This window comes from Siphateles boraxobius, unplaced genomic scaffold, assembly GCF_051911475.1.
Source record: "Siphateles boraxobius isolate OS27281-9 unplaced genomic scaffold, OSU_SipBor_1 140, whole genome shotgun sequence".
NCBI lineage: Eukaryota > Metazoa > Chordata > Actinopteri > Cypriniformes > Leuciscidae > Siphateles > Siphateles boraxobius.
The window spans coordinates 474,595-493,066 of NW_027508745.1; the positions used below are offsets into that span (position 1 = coordinate 474,595).

At 46.9% G+C, this 18,472-nt stretch overlaps 1 protein-coding gene across 3 annotated transcripts in view; it reads right to left on the reverse strand.

Annotated features, from left to right (window-relative positions):
* Positions 1–2,133: 2,133 nt before the first annotated feature.
* LOC143738232 (1-phosphatidylinositol 4,5-bisphosphate phosphodiesterase delta-3-A-like) overlaps positions 2,134–18,472 on the reverse strand; it is a 79,536-nt gene continuing 63,197 nt past the window's right edge. For all 3 annotated transcript variants that reach the window (XM_077230254.1, XM_077230256.1, XM_077230253.1), the window contains 2 exons: positions 2,574–2,723; positions 2,134–2,490 (listed from right to left, as the gene is read on the reverse strand). In XM_077230254.1, the coding sequence (XP_077086369.1) occupies positions 2,363–2,490; positions 2,574–2,723 (278 nt within the window). In that variant the 3' untranslated portion in view covers positions 2,134–2,362. The remainder of the gene's footprint in view (positions 2,491–2,573; positions 2,724–18,472) is intronic.

Consider the following 18,472-nt stretch of genomic DNA (forward strand, 5'->3'; position numbering starts at 1 on the left):
ATCAAAGAAAATAGTCCAACACCGTGGTACAACAAGCACACTCTGGCACTAAAGAGAGCAGCCAGAAAAATGGAGCGAAACTGGAAGAAAACAAAACTAGAGGTATTTCGCATTTCATGGAAGTTAAAACTTAAAACTGCTAGATCTGCTTATTTTTCAATAATTTTTAAAATAACAATTTTTCAACCCTATTAAAAGAAAATAAACAAACCCCTAGGTATATTCGAAACAGTTGCTAAACCGACGAAAAATAAAGTTTCAAGCCCAGAAGTTTGCAAGCAGCACAACAGTAATGACTTTATGACCTTCTTCACTTGTAAGATTGATAATATCAGGAAAAAAATTATAACTTTGCAACCGTCTACTACAGTATCTCATCAGACAGTGCATTGTAGTTTCACTGACGAAAAATTCGATTCATTCATTGCTATAGGAGAGGAAGAATTTTCTAAACTCGTTAAATCATCTAAATCAACAACATGTATGTTAGACCCAATACCAGCTAAACTATTGAAAGAGAAGCTTCCAGAAGTCATAGATCCTCTTCTCAATATCATTAATTCATCTTTGTCACTAGGATACGTACCGAAAACTTTTAAGCTGGCTATGATTAAACGACTAGTTAAAAAACTAAACTTGATCCCACAGAATTAGTCAATTGCAGGCCGATCTCGAATCTACCTTTTCTGTCAAAGATACTAGAAAAGGCAGTATCTTCACAACTATATTCCTTTTTAGAAAGAAATGGTATCTGTGAGGATTTCCAGACCGTTTTTAGACCGTACCATAGTACTGAGACAGCTCTCATTAGAGTCACAAATGATTTGCTCTTATCATCCGATCGTGGTTGTATCTCTCTATTAGTGCTACTCGATCTTAGTGCTGCATTTGACACTATCGACCACAACATTCTTTTAAATAGACTCGAAAATTATGTTGGCATTAGTGGAATTGCACTAGAGTGGTTTAAATCATACTTATCTGACCGTCATCAGTTGGTAGTAGCAAATGAAGAGATGTCTTATCGGTCAAAAGTTCGGTATGGTGTACCACAAGACTCAGTACTAGGACCGTTGCTGTTCACTTTGTACATGCTACCCTTAGGAGGTATTATTAGAAAGCATGGCATTAGTTTTCACTGTTATGCTGATTATACTCAGCTCTATATTTCTTCACGCCCTGACGAAATTTACCAATCCACAAAATTAACGGATTGCATAGCTGATATAAAAAACTGGATGACTAGTAATTTCCTACTACTTAATTCTCAAAAAACAGAGATTATAATTATTGGACAAAAAACTTCCTCACGTAATAACCTAGAATACTGTCTAACACTTGATGGCTGAAGTAGTTATTTAATGCTAGGAAAACTGTAGTGTTATGTCATGATTGACAGCTCTGTGATTGACAGCTTCTCAGAGCAAAGTAGTCACTGAGGTACCAACAGACTTTTTTGGAGACTATCAGGAGGAGATTGGAGCTTCAACTTTAATTTCTATATTTCCATAACTGTTTATTTCACACCGACATAATGAGTTGTTCTGCAGTAAACTGAATTAACAGTGTCCACGGGAGTGATGGGTTATGCGGCTACTCTTCACGATCACTACTGCGCAGACTCTGGTCCCACATTCACTACCGCAGAGAATCAGGTCCCAAATCACCGCAAGATGTTAGCGGCATATTGGGACATTGGCGGCTTCACCTTTCAACAATAGAAGAGAGAGAAGGTGCGTCGTCCATCTTTTTTTTAAAGTCTATGGTACGAACTTGTTGTGAATTAGGCGGAGATTTTTTTGTGAGAAGTTCTCCAGTGTGTACAAATGCAAAATAATCATGCAATTATTATTGAATGAGATCCATCTTTATGTTGTTTTTACATTAATTTGGAGATTAACTGTGAAATGATTACGTTATAAAATATATTAAAAATGTAAGTATTTTTAATCACAGAATTTTTTTTTATTAATCTAGTTAATGTTTTAATCGATTGACAGTACTAATATATATATATATATATATATATATATATATATATATATAAGCATAAACCCTACTACATTGTAAAATTAATACTTAAACTAGAATAAAATTTAATATAGCAAAGTATCTTTTTATAAAGTATCCCTATTTTGTTTCTTTGTAAATTAAAATTGTTGTCACGATATTTAGTTATTGTTACTTGTAAACATGACAAACATAGTCCTTTTTTACAGTGTGAAATGGCTTCAGCATACATGTTTTTAATAGCATATAACTCTCATACAGTGATGGCAATTTTGGGTCACAAAGTTGATGTAAAAAACTGTAACTTCCCAGATAAGGAGCACTTCAGGTGCTTTACCGACATGCTTTATTCTCAGGTACTATGTGTGCCCGCTTGTCTGGTAGGGCTGCTGTAGCCAGGAGTGATTTTAACATGGATGAAGAGACTGGAGGGAGACATGCTAGAGCCGTCTGCTTTCAGCAGATGCACATGTCTGTAACCTGCAGAACAAATGTTACAGAATAAGTGTGTGCAGTCAAAACAGGGCAGTTTGAGTTCAGTTAAGAATCAATAAAAGTCATACCTGCCCGAATGCTTGTGAAAGGAAACGTAAACTCGCCCAGAAAATCATTACTGGTAGCGTAGTCATGGTCCTCGACCATAAAACGTACTAATACCAGCTCTGGCACATGAAGCTGGAACTTAAAGGTGCAGTCCCACCTGGGGTTGAAGCCTGAGGAGGGTAAAAAATGTTTAAATCACATCTGAAAAGCCAAAACATTATGACCAAACAATTTTTAAGCGAATATCGCTGATCATCTCCTAACGAGGCCACATGTAAACGTCTGAGTAAATTAGAAGGTAACCAAACAATTAGTTCTCGTAATCAACGTGTTGGATGCAGGAGAAATGGACAAGAATAAAGATTTAGGTGACTAGGACAAGGGGCAAATTGTTATGGCAAGGTGACTGGGTCATAGTATCAGTTTCAGTTTCAGTTTATTTATAAAGCACATTTAAAAACGGCCACTGGCCGACCAAAGTGCTGTACACATAGAGAAAGAAACTAATGCAATTTAGTGACATAAATAATGATAAGCAGTTCAGAGCAGAATAATCATTCTAAGCTAAAAGCGACAGAAAATAGATAGGTTCTAAGACAGGACTTGAACTCAGACAGAGAGGAAGTTTCTCTAATATAAAGTGGGAGCTTGTTCCAAAGTGTGGGACCAGCCACTTCAAAAGCTCGGTCTCCCCTTGATTTTAGCCGGGTTTTAGGTATCTGAAGAAGTAGTTTCGTTTCAGATCTAAGACTTCTAGTGGGAGAGTAGAAATGAAGTAAATCGGATAGATAAGAAGGTGCTAAATCATTTAAAGATTTATACACCAGTATTAAAATTGTATATTAAATTTTAAAATGTATCGGTAGCCAGTGAAGGGATCTCAGCAGGGGGGTGACTGGGTCATAGTATCGCTGAAACGTCAAGGCTTGTGGGTTATTCATGGTCAGCGGTGATTTAAATTTACCAACGGTGGTCCGAGGAGGGACAAACCACAACACCACTGAGAAAGTGTTGTGCCCCCAAGGCTCATCCATGCATGAGGGCAACGACGGCTATTCCGTCTGGTAAGAGCCAATAGAAGGTCCACTGTGGCATCATTACTGTGGCTCTTTAAGTCATTATTTTAATGATGGTTATGGGAGGAATGTGTCACAACACATTGCATGACACTGCTGCATAGATGCAGACCAATCAGAGTGGCTATAATTACCCCTGTCTACCGTTGAAAGTGATTACAATGGGCACACGAGCGTCAGATTTCTGAGCAGTGTAAGAAAGTCGTCTAGTCCAATAAGTTGCATTTTCTTTTATATGACGTGGACGACGGTGCTGTTTACCTGGTGAAGTGAAAATACAGAACATTTTTGAGCGTACAATCTACAAATCAGCCACGATGCAGACAAAAATTGCACAGCAATGAAGAGGTGAAACTCTAAAACATCAAGAGTGCAAAACAGACACACCCACTCACACACATTCACCTATGAACTAATGTGACTGTAATAGAAAAAATTTCAAATAAAATCAATAATTCAAGTCAAGTCAAAAGTTACAATATGGATTGTTTCAAAGCAGCTTTACAGTGATAATAGGAAATTACAGTAACAGAGATTGTTTTGGCTTTACAGCGGCTCTAGGATAAAGTTATTGTCCAGCTAAAATTAGTTTGATTGATTGATTCACATCCATTGCCAAGATCATTAGTTATTAACTTCGGGGCCGCAAACATGACACCGTTCTAACAGAAAACCCTCAACGCGCTCAGGCCGCCCATCTGCACAGAACAGTGCCTGGTGGCTCGAGAACGCAAAACCTGAAATAGGTTCCAAGGTGCAAACCTTGAAAAATGTTGGAAAAAAAAGGTTATCTCTGCACAAACCTCAAAAACGCAAACCCACGAAAATGTCAACCTCGCACACATCCGCATCACATGTTCAGTTCATAGGTATGTGCGTTTGAATATATATGTGCGCAGGGGTGTAGTCCTTCTTTACAAACCAACCCTCAACAAACTACTTGTCTGGACTTAAAAATGTATAATACAGAATTATTTATCACGTCAGCGTAGCCACGTGAACCGGAATAATCCCGACCACGTTTTATCTGTACAGAGGTAAAAGGAATCTCGTCACACCCCAACAAATACAGCATATTAACCGTGCCGTAAAATGCTGTTTGAACTAAAGTGCTACAGCGATCTATCACGTCACATTTAAGAGTGTTAAAACTGCATTAATGTTTCAATTTCGTGATAAAATTGACTATTTGAAATCTGAGACTTTGTTTCTTTTTAGTAGTAACAAAACACAGAGCTATTTGCAATTATTGGATGAGTGGTGCTACAAATAATGTTTAGTTTAGGGAAAAACTGCAGATCTGGCGACCCTGGCTTGAACTATGGGTGATTCTTAGGGTCAAATAGAGAGCCTACACAGTAAAAAATGTTGGGTTATTTGTTTAACCCAACCGATGGGTTACACATATTGGGTCAATATGTTGGGTTATTTTCCAAAAATGTTGGGTTATTTACAAGCTCTTTATGAAAGTAATATGTATGAGAAAATTGTTGGGTAATTTCTAGAAATAACCTGACTGTTGGGGTTAAATAGCCTACGGTTTCTGCAGCAACGGTTCAAATTTTAACGGTCCAGTGACAGACAGCCAACACAGAAGCTGCTGCTGCATCCTGATTAGAGTTTAGATCGGGCCCAAAAAATCAAGCCGACCCTACCCGAGCCCGTGCACGTTGTGTCCGAGCCCGGTCCGGCCCGACAGATTAACTGGAATTATGAGCCCGAGCCCAATTTAAACCCGACCATTTTTAATACGTGGGGCCGTTGTAACCAGGGGCGACGCCAGAGCATTTTTTAATGTCATGGCAAGCCTGCTTCATGTTCCTGTTCATCGTCGAAGAACCCGTTTTTTTGCTGTCATAGGAGAGCAGCGTGCCGCACTTAATGCACTCGACAAAGCCAACACATATTTTGTCACTGCCCACGACTAGTGTAAAATAATTCCGACTTTCCTCCAAACTTGCTCAAAGTTAATTCTCCTGTTTAAATTTTTCTTTACTTCTTCAAGCTTTATGTTGCACTTAAGATACACAATATAGCACAGCAGGCCAGGTGTGTGATGTGTGCGAGACTGCGAATGGAGGAAATATTGGCCCGGCCTGAGGATAGTGGCAGGAAATATTGGCTGGCCGGGTCAAGTTCGGGCTTGGGCTTGGGCAGAGAATTCTAATCCTGAAAGGTAAGTCATATAGTTTTTATGTATATATAACATTAAGTATTGTGTACTGAGACGTTGAATATAATTATTATAAAAAAGAATTTTAAATTTTTCAAAAACGAAGTTCCCTTTAGTCCATTTTAATGATCTCCGGGAAGTGAGATTGATTGGAAATCAATCCTAGCTATCCCTGTTAACTCATAGCAGTAATAAAGTACTTAATTAAAACATTATACTAGCGAAACCGTTTAGAGATGTACTACCAGTAAGTTACCTACTACAATAAACTAAGTAGGCCTAGTCTGAAATCACTATCAGCCTCAGCCTCAGCCATTCAGCCTCAGCACGTCGGCTCCACCTGGGTCACTACACTACATCACTACACCTACGCAGCAGATATTGGGGCCGGTCGTTGCTCTCTGGCCCTCCACCCCTTAAGCTTTGGCCAGCTCCTCCCTCCCTCAAACTCCGTCTCCACCCTTGGTCACTCCAGCTCTACTTCAGCCCTTCGGATCCCTACCACCATCTCAGGGGGTCGTCACTGCGGCTACGTCGCGGCCACCTAGATCATCGGAGTCCCTTCGCTACATTGGCTAGGCAGTGGGCTCCTTCCTCCATGACATAACCTCTGGTTGTCCTCATTGTGGCATCAGTGACAACATCTCCATGGCTCCTCCATCCTGTGACGCTGCCATGGGGCGCAGTCTCAGCTGTGGCCTGAGTCAGTAACTTTCTTCCTCTGCTCAAGGCTCCTCTATGGCTTTTACTACCTTCTGCACCACCCTGGACATTTGTATTCCGCCTCCTCCTACTTATGGGTCCGAGTTTGCGTGCAGGTGCGTAAATATTCCCGTCAAGTTTGTTTTTATTATTCACAACTTATGCATTGGAAGTGGCGTACGCCTCTTTCAGGCCTGATCGGCCTGTAATTGACTAATTACAGGCCGATCTCGAATCTACCTTTTCTGTCAAAGATACTAGAAAAGGCAGTATCCTCACACCTATGTTCCTTTTTAGAAAGAAATTGTATCTGCGAGGATTTCCAGTCAGGATTTAGACCGTACCATAGTACTAAGACAGCTCTCATTAGAGTCACAAATGATTTACTCTTATCATCCGATCGTGGTTGTATCTCTCTATTAGTGCTACTCGATCTTAGTGCTGCATTTGACACTATCGACCACAATATTCTTTTAAATACACTCGAAAATTATGTTGCCATTAGTGTAATTGCACTAGCATGGTTTAAATCATACTTATCTGATCGTTATCAGTTTGTAGCAGTAAATGAAGAGATGTCTTATCGATCACAAGTTCAGTATGGAGTACCACAAGGCTTAGTACTAGGACCGTTGCTGTTCACTCTGTACATGCTACCCTTGGGAGATATCATTTGGGAGGTAGTATTGCATTAGTACTGTTATGCTGATGTTCCCTTTCGTTGTCACTCCGAGTTACGTCGGATGACGACGAATGGGGTTTCGCTTAGAAAGCCTATCAACTTCGAGTATTACAAAACGAGCCAATGGCAAAGAAATGCCATGGGTCTGCGGAATTTGCATGGCGTAACTCCGCCCCACCTCGTGGGTATAAAAGGAGGAAGCCGGCAGCAAGCAGATATGTTTTCGCTTCGGAGCCAAGTGTATTCTTCTCTCCACAAGCCATCTCTGAATTGTCAGCTTTACAAACGAGTACCTCGAGTGTTGGTGTGACGGCGATCTACGGCGAGAGCGTGCTTCCTGCTGATCTGTTGCAGTGGTCTGCCAGTCGGTGCGTTTCTCCCCGGGTGCTTCAACACTTGAGTTTTCTCTCACTAAAAGAGCTTACACGTGGCACGTCTTTTTAAAGATGTCTCGCCCGTGTACTTCTGGTTGCGGCAGATTGGTATCGGACTCTGATGGGCACGAGCGTTGCATAGTATGTTTGGGCATTGATCATGCTAGAGCAGCGCTCGTGGATGACTCATGTTCTCTCTGTGGGAACATGACCATCGCGTCATTACGGTCGAGACTCGGTGAACTCGCAAGAGTGAGAGTCCCCTCATCCACCCCCCGTCCTGCGGCTGGTGGCCAGGGTGATCTGAGGGTTACGGTCTGGAACAAGGCGCCGACTATGTGTCCGCGACCCCAGCCCCCCTCTTCAATGACGGTGCCCGCTAGTGAACTGCTGATTCCCGCGGGTCTACCCTCTGGTGGCCCGCGTGCTTCAGTTGAAGCTACAGAGGAAGATGCCATGTCTGTTGCAGCATCACTTGGCGGGTTTGACTCTTCTGGAAGTGAGGGCTCGTCACAGCTGCCACCTTCCGGTGTGCATACGGCTGTGCTCGAGTCTGATCCGGAGATGACGGCCATGCTTTCCCGGGCAGCCGCGAGCATCGGACTTGAGTGGAGGCCTCCACCCTGTCCTGAGCGCTCGCGGCTGGACGATTGGTTTTTGGGTAAGGCCGCCGACCCTCGTCCTCGGCAAACCCCAATACCTTTCTTCCCGGATGTGCATGATGAGATCTCGAAGTCCTGGAAGACCCCCCTGTCTTCTCGGGACCGCTCGCTGGTCTCATCCGCCTTTCCTCCCCTCGATGAGGCAGCTGCCCGTGGGTACACTGGGCTTCCCCCGGTTGAACGCTCTGTTGCCATGCAACTATGTCCTCAGAGTGCTTCTTCTCGGGGCGAGCCTAAGCACCCATCCAAAGCCTGTAGATTTTCGTCGACCCTGGTGGCGAAGTCTTACAGAGCGGCGGGACAGGCGGCTGCTTCACTGCATGCTATGGCCACTCTGCAGGTCTACCAGGCCCAGATGCTCAGAGACATGCACAAGGGTAGGACAAACCCAGGGCTCTTTGATGAGCTGCGCGCCGCGACCGACCTTGCTCTCCGGGCGACGAAGGTTACCGCGCGCTCCCTGGGTTTGGTGATGTCCACAGCTGTGGTCCAGGAGCGACATCTGTGGCTGAACCTGGCTGACATGCGGGACGCTGAGCGGACCCGTCTGCTTAACGCCCCCTTGTCCCAGGCCGGCCTCTTCGGCGGTGCAGTTGAAGACTTTGCCCAACAGTTTTCAACTGCCCAGAAACAGACCGAGGCCATCAAACACATTCTGCCCCGCCGGCCCGCTGCTGCCTCCACCTTGCCGGCCGGGCAGACGCCTCGACCTGTTTCCCGCCGAGGGCGCCCTCCTGCGGCTCCCGCCCCTCCCGCCCGGACCACGCAGCAGCCTCCACCCAGGGCCGGTCGCGGAGGAAGCCGTAAGAAGGCGCCACAGCCCTCTCCTGCCCCGCCCCCCGCTAAACGCCGGGCCAAGCGGCGCTCCTGAGACGGGCTGCTCAGGGATGATGATTGTTTCTCAGGAGGTGGTAGCAGGACCACTCCTTCCCCCGGTGGAGGGCCGGGGGAGAATCTTTTGTTCTCCACTCCCCGCTGCTCACCCACGGGTGGGCAGCACCCTAATGTGGTTAAAGACAGAAACAATCTCCTCTTCCCTGAGCTCACAGAGTTCTCGGGCGACACAGAGCGCCGCCCACAAGCCGTGCTCTCCTCGCCCCTCTCTGTCCCAGAGGCGGTTGACACGGCGTGCCGTCCACGGACCGCTTCGCCCCTGTCCCCCTCTGTCGCCAGACCCCTGGCAGAGCAGGCCCCCGCGGGACGACCAGCCTGGTCCTCCCCTGGCCCCCTCTGCCAGGGTGCGCTTGCTAACTGTGCCCCCTCTCCGGGCCGCTATGCCGTCCACATCTGGGCCAGTTACTCCGCTTCGCTGCCCCTCCGGGGGGACGCCTGTGGCTCGCATGATCCCGTTGGTTCAGTTCCTGGGAGCCTGGCTAGAGCTTCCCCGTCTGTCCCACTGGATCGCGCGTACCGTCAGGCTCGGCTATGCGATTCAGTTCGCACGGTCTCCTCCCCGCTTCAGGGGAGTCCGCTCCACTTTGGTCGGTGGCAATGCCCCTATCATGAGAGCAGAGATTGCCACCCTGCTGGCGAAGGGTGCAATCGAGACTGTCCCTCCAGCCGAGATGAGGTCCGGCTTCTACAGCCCCTACTTCATTGTCCCCAAGAAAACCGGTGGGTTACGGCCAATCCTGGACTTGCGCGTGCTGAACCGCTCCCTTCACCGGATGCCGTTCAAGATGCTCACCGCCAAACGCGTTTTCGAATGCATACGGCCCCAGGATTGGTTTGCAGCGATCGACCTGAAGGACGCCTACTTTCATGTCTCCATTCTTCCTCGACACAGACCGTTCCTCCGGTTTGCTTTCGAGGGGCAGGCATACCAGTACGCGGTTCTCCCTTTCGGGCTATTTCCAGTGTATTTCCACTGTAAGCCTCTCTGAGCGTGTGTCTTTCCCTTGGCAAGCCACCTTGCCACCCCTGGGGTTGAAATATTCCACCTGCGGCTGGACACCCCAGTGTTTTCCATATGCTTCCTTCGGGTCATATGTGTATTCTCTAAGTCCCCCCCCTCCGGGCTGGCATTAATTGCATACTTCCCCTAAGCTTGGGATATGCTTCCCAGTGTACCTTGGTATTCCTGTGTTATATGGAGTCCTTTGTCCAGGCTGACAGGGATCTCGATTTACGCAGGGCACTGGAAGACAGCTGAGAAGGTGGCGTGATTAGACTGGTAACCCCATTCGTCGTCATCCGACGTAACTCGGAGTGACAACGAAAGGGAACGTCTACGGTTACGTATGTAACCCTCGTTCCCTGAGTAGGGAACGGAGACGTTACGTCTGCCTGCCACTTTCCGCTGTACCGCGGGGATCGCCTGAGCTCAGTCTTGGCTCCTCAGCGAAGAAACATATCTGCTTGCTGCCGGCTTCCTCCTTTTATACCCACGAGGTGGGGCGGAGTTACGCCATGCAAATTCCGCAGACCCATGGCATTTCTTTGCCATTGGCTCGTTTTGTAATACTCGAAGTTGATAGGCTTTCTAAGCGAAACCCCATTCGTCGTCATCCGACGTAACGTCTCCGTTCCCTACTCAGGGAACGAGGGTTACATACGTAACCGTAGACGATACTCACTCTATATTTCTTCGCACCCTGTCAAAACTTATCAATTTACAAAATTAACGGAATGCATAGCTTATATAAAAAAACTGGATGACTAGTAATTTCCTACTACTTAACTCTGAAAAAACAGAGATTCTAATTATTGGACAAAAAACTTCCTCACGTAATAACCTAGAATACTATCTAACACTTGATGGCTGCTCTGTCAAATCTTCGTCGTCGGTTAGGAACCTGGGTGTGCTCTTTGATACCAATCTTTCATTTGAAAGTCACGTTTCTAGTATCTGTAAAACCGCATTCTTCCATCTTAAAAATATATCTAAATTACGTCATATGCTCTAAATGTGAAACAATTAGTTCATGCGTTCATGATATCAAGGCTAGATTATAGTGATGCTCGAATGGGTGGTTGTCCTGCACGCTTAATAAATAAACTACAGCTGGTCCGAAACGCAGCAGCTAGAGTTCTTACTAGAACCAGGAAGTATGACCATATTAGCCCGGTTCTATCAACATTGCATTGGCTCCGTATTAAACATCATATACATTTTAAAATATTGCTGATTACTTACAAAGCACTAAATGGTTTAGCTCCCCAGTACTTGAGTGAGCTCTTAACGCATTATAGTCCTTCACGTCTATTGCGATCTCAAAATTCTGGCCAGTTGATAATACCTAGAATATCAAAATCGACTGCTGGCGGTAGATCCTTTTCCTATTTACCAGCAAAACTCTGGAACAGTCTTACTAGCATTGTCCGGGAAGCAGACACACTCGCTAATATTAGTCTCTCTGTTTATCCCGAGGTTTACCGCAGTCCGCCGGATCCTTGCCGTATCCAGATCTGATGAAGGACCTACGACTGGACACGACGACAACGCAGTCCTGAAGTGACAACTAGTCTCTCCCCTGTGAAGGCCCCCTTCTCCATCCCTTTAACTCTGTACAGATAAAACATTGTCAAAATAATTTCGATTCACATGGCAATGCGGAAGCGATAAATAATTCTGTATTATACATTTTTAAGGCCAGACAAGTCATTTGTTGAGGTCAAGTTGTAAAGAAAGACTACACGCCTGCGCACATATATATTCAAACACGCATACCTATAGACTGAACACGTAATATGCATGTGCGCGCCGTCAGGTTTGCGTTTTTAAAGCTTGCGCAGAGATTAACTTTTTTTTTTTTTCACTGTTGTTGTGCGGATGAGCGGGCCAGAGCGTGTTAAGGGTTTTCTGTTGGAACGGTGTTGTGTAAGCGGCCCCCTAAGTTAATAACTAATGATCTTTTCAATGGAAGTGAATCAATAAAAACTAACTGTAGCTGGACAATAACTTTATTCCAGAGCTGCTGTAAAGCCAAAACAATCTCTGTTACTTTAATTTCCTGTTATCACTGTAAAGCTGTTTGAAAGAATCTATATTGTTAAAAGCGTTATATAAATGAAGGTGACTTTTGTGCGTACGCAACGGTTATAAATGAGTTTCAGGTGTCATTTTCAGGTGTCCGGTCACTTTTGACCCCGAATACCACAAGTGTGACTCCCAAATAAGGACCACAAGAGGGACCATGATAGTTGTTGTCCAGGTGTTGTCCAGGGGGCGTATTACAGAAACGTTCTATCTTAAGGCTTAAGTTAAGATCTGACATGTTAAAGCTACAATATGTATTTTTTTAGCTGCTAGGGGTAGCTAACCTCTTACAATAACAGGCGTAGGTTGATGACGTATAAGCGGAATTATGGAATTTGTCATCATGCTGATGGATCTAATAATGTTTATGGATGAGTGAATACATTGATATTTTTAACATGACTGTGGTATGAAGCAGGTCGCGATTGCTAATGAGAGACAGACATCAGCACTACACACGAGTCAAGTTGATATAAAGGAATAAGGACATTTCATTCTACCAAAATACCAGCAAATGCTGAATTAATACTCACACAGGTCAATTTATTAGACGAATGAAACTTTTGAGGTAACGCAGCGCTGTTTCACTTGGTCTACACTATCACACCAAACTCCATTTGAGTGTGTTGAAAGTTATAATGTTATTCTATGTGTTAGTTTGTCTGTATGAGAATAGCAGATCAACATTAGAGTAATATACTGATCATATTCTAACATCTCATAATGTTGAGCTATATAACATTGATTAGTTGTATGTACATTTTCTCACCTGTCTAATAAAGTACATGCAAGAGTGGCTTCTCTGTAAAGTCGAAGTTTGTCACAGACATGGAGCTCTCGGCATCTCGAAAACGCCACTCTGATATTGATCCTCGTTTTAGTTCTCCTTTTGTTCCTTAGACTGTTTGCCATGGTCCATAAAGTTTGAACGAAACAACAACAGCATGAGCGTGCCGCTAGACGTAATACAGTTGTCCACTTCTGTCGCAATGGTTACTATGGCAGTACGTACTGAAACCAGGGATAACGCAGTTATTACGTCATTGACAGGCAACAAGTGAACATGGACGAGCCATTTTTTTTAAAATTGGAATTTCTCTGAAATTAAAAATCTTTGGGAACTTTGGGATATTGTAAGTATACAACTGCAGGAAATATATCACCCATTGCAAGTGATTTTTGGATATTTTATTATGAAAATCTTACATATTGTAGCTTTAATTTAGGATTTTTCACAAATTTGTATTACAGAAGCAAATCTTAACTTGATTTAGGATTCTTATACTATCTTACAAAATCTCATCTTATCTGTAGTTAGGAAATCTTTAACCGCTCCATCGTGTTCGGAAATCAACTCTAAGGTCTGTTACCAAGTGTTACGTGCTAGCGTTTTCTTCCCTCCCCTTTTTGTTTATTGGTTGCTGCGTTTCTTCCCTCTGCTGTTGGTTTCTTCCTGTTTTCCCGCTCTCTGCTATCCTACAGTTTTAGGTGCTGCTATTGGTCGGAGACAACCAATCATTGGCTGTGGTTCTGATATAAGGCACTCGGGAGGACGGACTAGGAGGAGCTTGGAGTGTTTGTTGGCTTGTGCTATTGTTGTTGCTGAGAAGAAGGGATGGGGAAATGAAGCCTCGTGAAGCAATGAGCCTTTCCCCTAACTGTTCCGGGAAAAGATTCAAAGCTTCGAGAGTGTCGAGAACAGCACCATCTGGTGCTTATTTAAAATAAAGCAGCCAGAAGCCTTTCTCTGTCAGATGAAGCAACCACAACACACTCCATAGTTTCAATGTTATGTGTACAAATAAAAAGCCTTACATGTTTGTGTTTGATTTGTTCATTATTAAATAAATTATTTTACCCATTAAAGTGTGACAATAAAATATAAAATGAGCATATTATTTATTAAGATCTAATGTAGGCCTACTCTCTCTCTCTCTACACACACACACACACATACACACACACACACACACACATATAGTGAATAAGGACATTGTGTGATAGGATCATCTGTTCATCTGACACTTGGCAGTGATAGTGCTTATGTAACTGTAGGAATGACAGAAAGGTGATAAAAATTAATTATTCTGTAATGCCAATGTATATAGATGGGGGTAGACATGTTTCTGCATTCTCCAGTATTCAAGTGGATCTTCAGCTCTTTGTATGTTTGTCTCTGTAAGGTATTTATTAGGAGTGTAAATATTAATCGATTCGTATCGACGCATCGATTATACAGCCGACGATTCGATGCATCGATGCGTCCGCAAGAGTATCGATTAATGTGTTTGTTTTGCCGCCTTTCTATTTTCAGCATCCGCTCATATGCGTACAAACGATTGTTGTTTTGAACTGGGCTAACGTTAGTTAGTCACCGAACTAAACTGCCAGTGTGAATGCACCCTTAGTCACTTAGTCGGCGAATTCCAAGCTAGCAGTTACTAACGTAAACAAACAGGCGCTGTACAAAAGGCTACTTCAACAGCTTACTTGAAAAGTCTAGGTTGCTTTCACACCAACTCGGAACGGAACGGGCACGGTTCGCATGAAAAAGCGCTAATTATGTAAACGCTGTCTGTCATGCGGACCCGGGTGCGCACTGGGGTACCAAACCCGAGACTGGAGGAGGTGTATGGCGTTATTTTTTAGTCAAAAGTTATGAGCGTGTAAGACATGCTCACGAGCAAATTATGTTCCCTTTCGTAGTCACTCCGAGTTACGTCGGATGACGACGAATGGGGGTTTCGCTTAGAACACCTATCGACTTCGAGTATTACAAAACGAGCCAATGGCGATGAAATGCCATGGGTCTGCGGAATTTGCATAGCGTATCTCCGCCCCACCGCGTGGGTATAAAGGAGGACGCCGGCAACATGCAGGTATGTTTTCGCTTCGGAGCCAAGAATATTTCTTCACTCCACAATCATCTCTGACTTCGCTCTATGAGACGAGCTTCTCTCTCCGGTGTTGGTGTGACGGCGATCTGCAGCGAGCTCACAGTGCCTGCTGATCTGTGCAGTGATCTGCCAGTGTGTGTGTGTCTCCCTGTACGCTTCAACATCGCGGAGTTTTTTTCTCCTCTCATAAAAGAGCTCGCACGCGGCACGTCTTTTTAAAGACGGCTCGCCCGTGCATTTCTGGTTGCAGCGGACTGGTATCGGACTCTGATGGGCACGAGCGCTGTCTAGTGTGTTTGGGCTTTGATCATGCTTGAACAGCGCTCGTGGATGACTCATGTTCTCTCTGGGAACGTGATCATCGCGTCATATATAGGTCGAGACTCGGTGAACTCGCAAGAGTGAGAGTCCCCTCATCCACTACCCGATCTTCGGCTGGTGGACAGGGTGACCTGAGGGTGTTGGTCTGGAACAAGGCGCCGACTCTGTGTCCACGCCCCAGCCCCCCCTCTTTAATGACGGTGCCCGCTAGCGAACTGATGATTCCACGAGTCTACCCTCGGGTGGCCCGTGTGTTTTCATTTGAAGCTACAGAGGATGATGCTGTGTCTGTAGCAGCATCACTAGGTGGGCTTGATTCTTCTGGAAATGACGACTCTTCACAGCTGCCACCCTTTGGTGTGCATACGGCTGTGCCTGAGTCTGATCCGGAGTGATGGCCATGCTTTCCCGGGACGATTGGTTTTTGGGTGAGGCCGCCGACGCGTCCACGGCAAACCCCAATATCTTTCCTCCCGGACGTGCATGATGAGTTCACGGGTCCTCTCGTTGGTCTCATCCGCCTTTCCTCCCCTCAGGGGCCGCTGCCCATGGGTACACTGGGGTTCCCCCGGTTGAACGCTCTGTTGCCATGCTACTGTGTCCTCAGAGTGCTTCCCGGCGCAATCCTAAGCACCCGTCCAAGCCTGTAGTTCTTTTCGTCACAGTAATCTGTGGCGAAATCCTATAGTGCCACAGGACAGGCAGCTGCCTCACTGCATCCCATGACCGTTCTGCTGGTCTACCTGACCCAGACGCTCATGGACATGCGGGAGGGCGGGACTGACCCGAGGCTCTTCAGTGAGCTGCGCGCCGCCACTGACCTTGCTCTCCGAGCGACGAAAGTGGCCGTACGCTCTCGGAGTCAGGTGATGTTCACCAGTTTGGGGCTGACCGGTCTGATGTGCAAGATGTCGGGCGGACCCGTCTGCTCGACACCCCCATCTCCCAGGTCGGCCTCTTCGGCGGTGCGGTTGAGTGCTTCTGCCCACAGTTCTCAACCGCCCGTGAGCAGATTGAGGTTATTCTGCCCGACGGCCCCGCCGTCCGCTCAGATCCCTCAGTCTGCCCACCGCCGAAGGCTCCCTCCCACGGTTCCAACCCCGCCCGTTCACCCGGGCCTGGCTCTGGAAGACCGTAGGGGGATGCCTCAGCCCTCTCCAGCCCCGCACCCCGCTAAACGCCGGGTTAAGCGGCACTTTTGAGATGGGCTGCTCAGAGATGAGACTCAGTTCTTTCCAGGAGTTGGTAGCAGGGCCACTCCTTTCCCCGGTGGAGGGCTGGGGAAGAATCCTTATTCAGGAAGAACTGACTCTCTCCTCTCTGAGCATACAGAGTTCTCGGACGACACAGAGCACCGCCCACAAGCCGTGCTCTCCTCTTCCCCCTCTGCCCCAGAGGTGGTTGACACGGCGTGCCGTCCACGGACCGTTTCGCCCCTGTCCCCCTCTGTCGCCAGACCCCTGACAGAGCAGGCCCCCGTGGAATGCTGGTCCTTCCCTGGCCTCCTCTGTCAGGGTGCGGTTATGACCTTGCCCCCACACCGGGCCGCTATGCCGCCCTCGTCTGGGCTGGTCATTTCCGCTTCGCTGCACCACCGGGGGGACGTCTGTGGTTCTTCACTCCGCTGGCACAGTTGGGAGCCTGCACTAGAGCTCCCTATCTGTTCCGCTGGGTCGTGCGAACCATCGGCTCGGCTATGCGATTCAGTTCGCACGGTCTCCTCCCGGCTTCACGGGAGTCCGCTCCACTTTCGTCGGTGGCTATGCCCCTATCATGAGAGCGGAGGTTGCTCCCTACTGGCGAAGGGTGCGATTGAGACTGTCCCTCCAGCCGAGATGAGGTCCGGGTTAACAGTCCCTACCTCATTGTCCCGGAGAAGTCTGGTGGGTTACGGCCAATCCTGGACCTATGCATCTGAACCGCTCCCTTCTCAGGCTGCCGTTCAAGATGCTCCTGGCCAAACGCATTTCTGGATGTGTGCGGCCACAGGATTGGTTTGCAGCGATCGACCTGAAGGACGCCTACTCTTATGTCTCCGTTCTCCTTCGACTCAGACCGTACCTACGTTCTGCTGTCAGGGCGCGCGCATGTCAGTACGCTGTTCTCCCATTCGGGCTAGCCCTGTCTCCTCGCGCCTTCACAAGGTTGTTGAGGCAGCCCTTGTTCCTCCATGGGAACACGGGGTTCGCATCCTGAACTATCTCGGTGACTGGCTGTCGTAAGCTCACTCCTGAGACCAGGTTTGTGAATACAGGGACCCAGTGCTCCGGCACCTAGCTCGTCTGGGCCTTCGGGTCACCTGGGAAAGGAGTAAACTTTGCCCCGTGCAGGGGAGCTCTTTTCTCGGCATGGACTTGGTCGCCTTCTCCACTCAGCCATTAAACAAGAGTGCGGTCCCACTGAAATTGTTTCAGAGGCTCCTGGGGCATATGGCATCTGCAGCTGCGGCAACGCCGCTCGGATTGCTTCATATGAGACCGCTTCAGCTGTGGCTTCGCGATCGAGTCCCGAGGTGGGCATGGCATCATGGCACGCTCCGAGTTACAGTAACTCCGACCTGTCATCAGACCTTCACCCCGTGGTGGAACCTCAGTTTCTACGGGCCGGTGTTCCCCTTGAACGAGTTTCCAGGCATGTTGTTGTCTCCACAGATGCCTCTTCCACGGGCTGAGGCGCCATGTGCAACGGACATGCTGCCGCGGGCTCCTGGACAGGACCCCAGCGCCTTCTGCTTGTCAATTGCCTCGAGTTGCTGGCAGTACGCCTTGCCCTGCACCGTTTCCTCACGTTGCTCAGGGGTCAACACGTACTAGTCCGTTCAGACAATACCGTGACTGTAGCGTACATCAACCGTCAGGGTGGTCTACGCTCCCGCCGTATGTCGCAACTCGCACGCCACCTCCTCTTATGGAGTCAGAAGCACCTGAGGTCCCTTCGTGCTATCTACATTCCGGGAGATCGGAACTTTGCAGCCGACGAGCTGTCACGGTTTCGGCCCATCTCCGGCGAATGGAGACTCCATCCCCAGTCGGTTCAGCTGATTTGGGACCAGT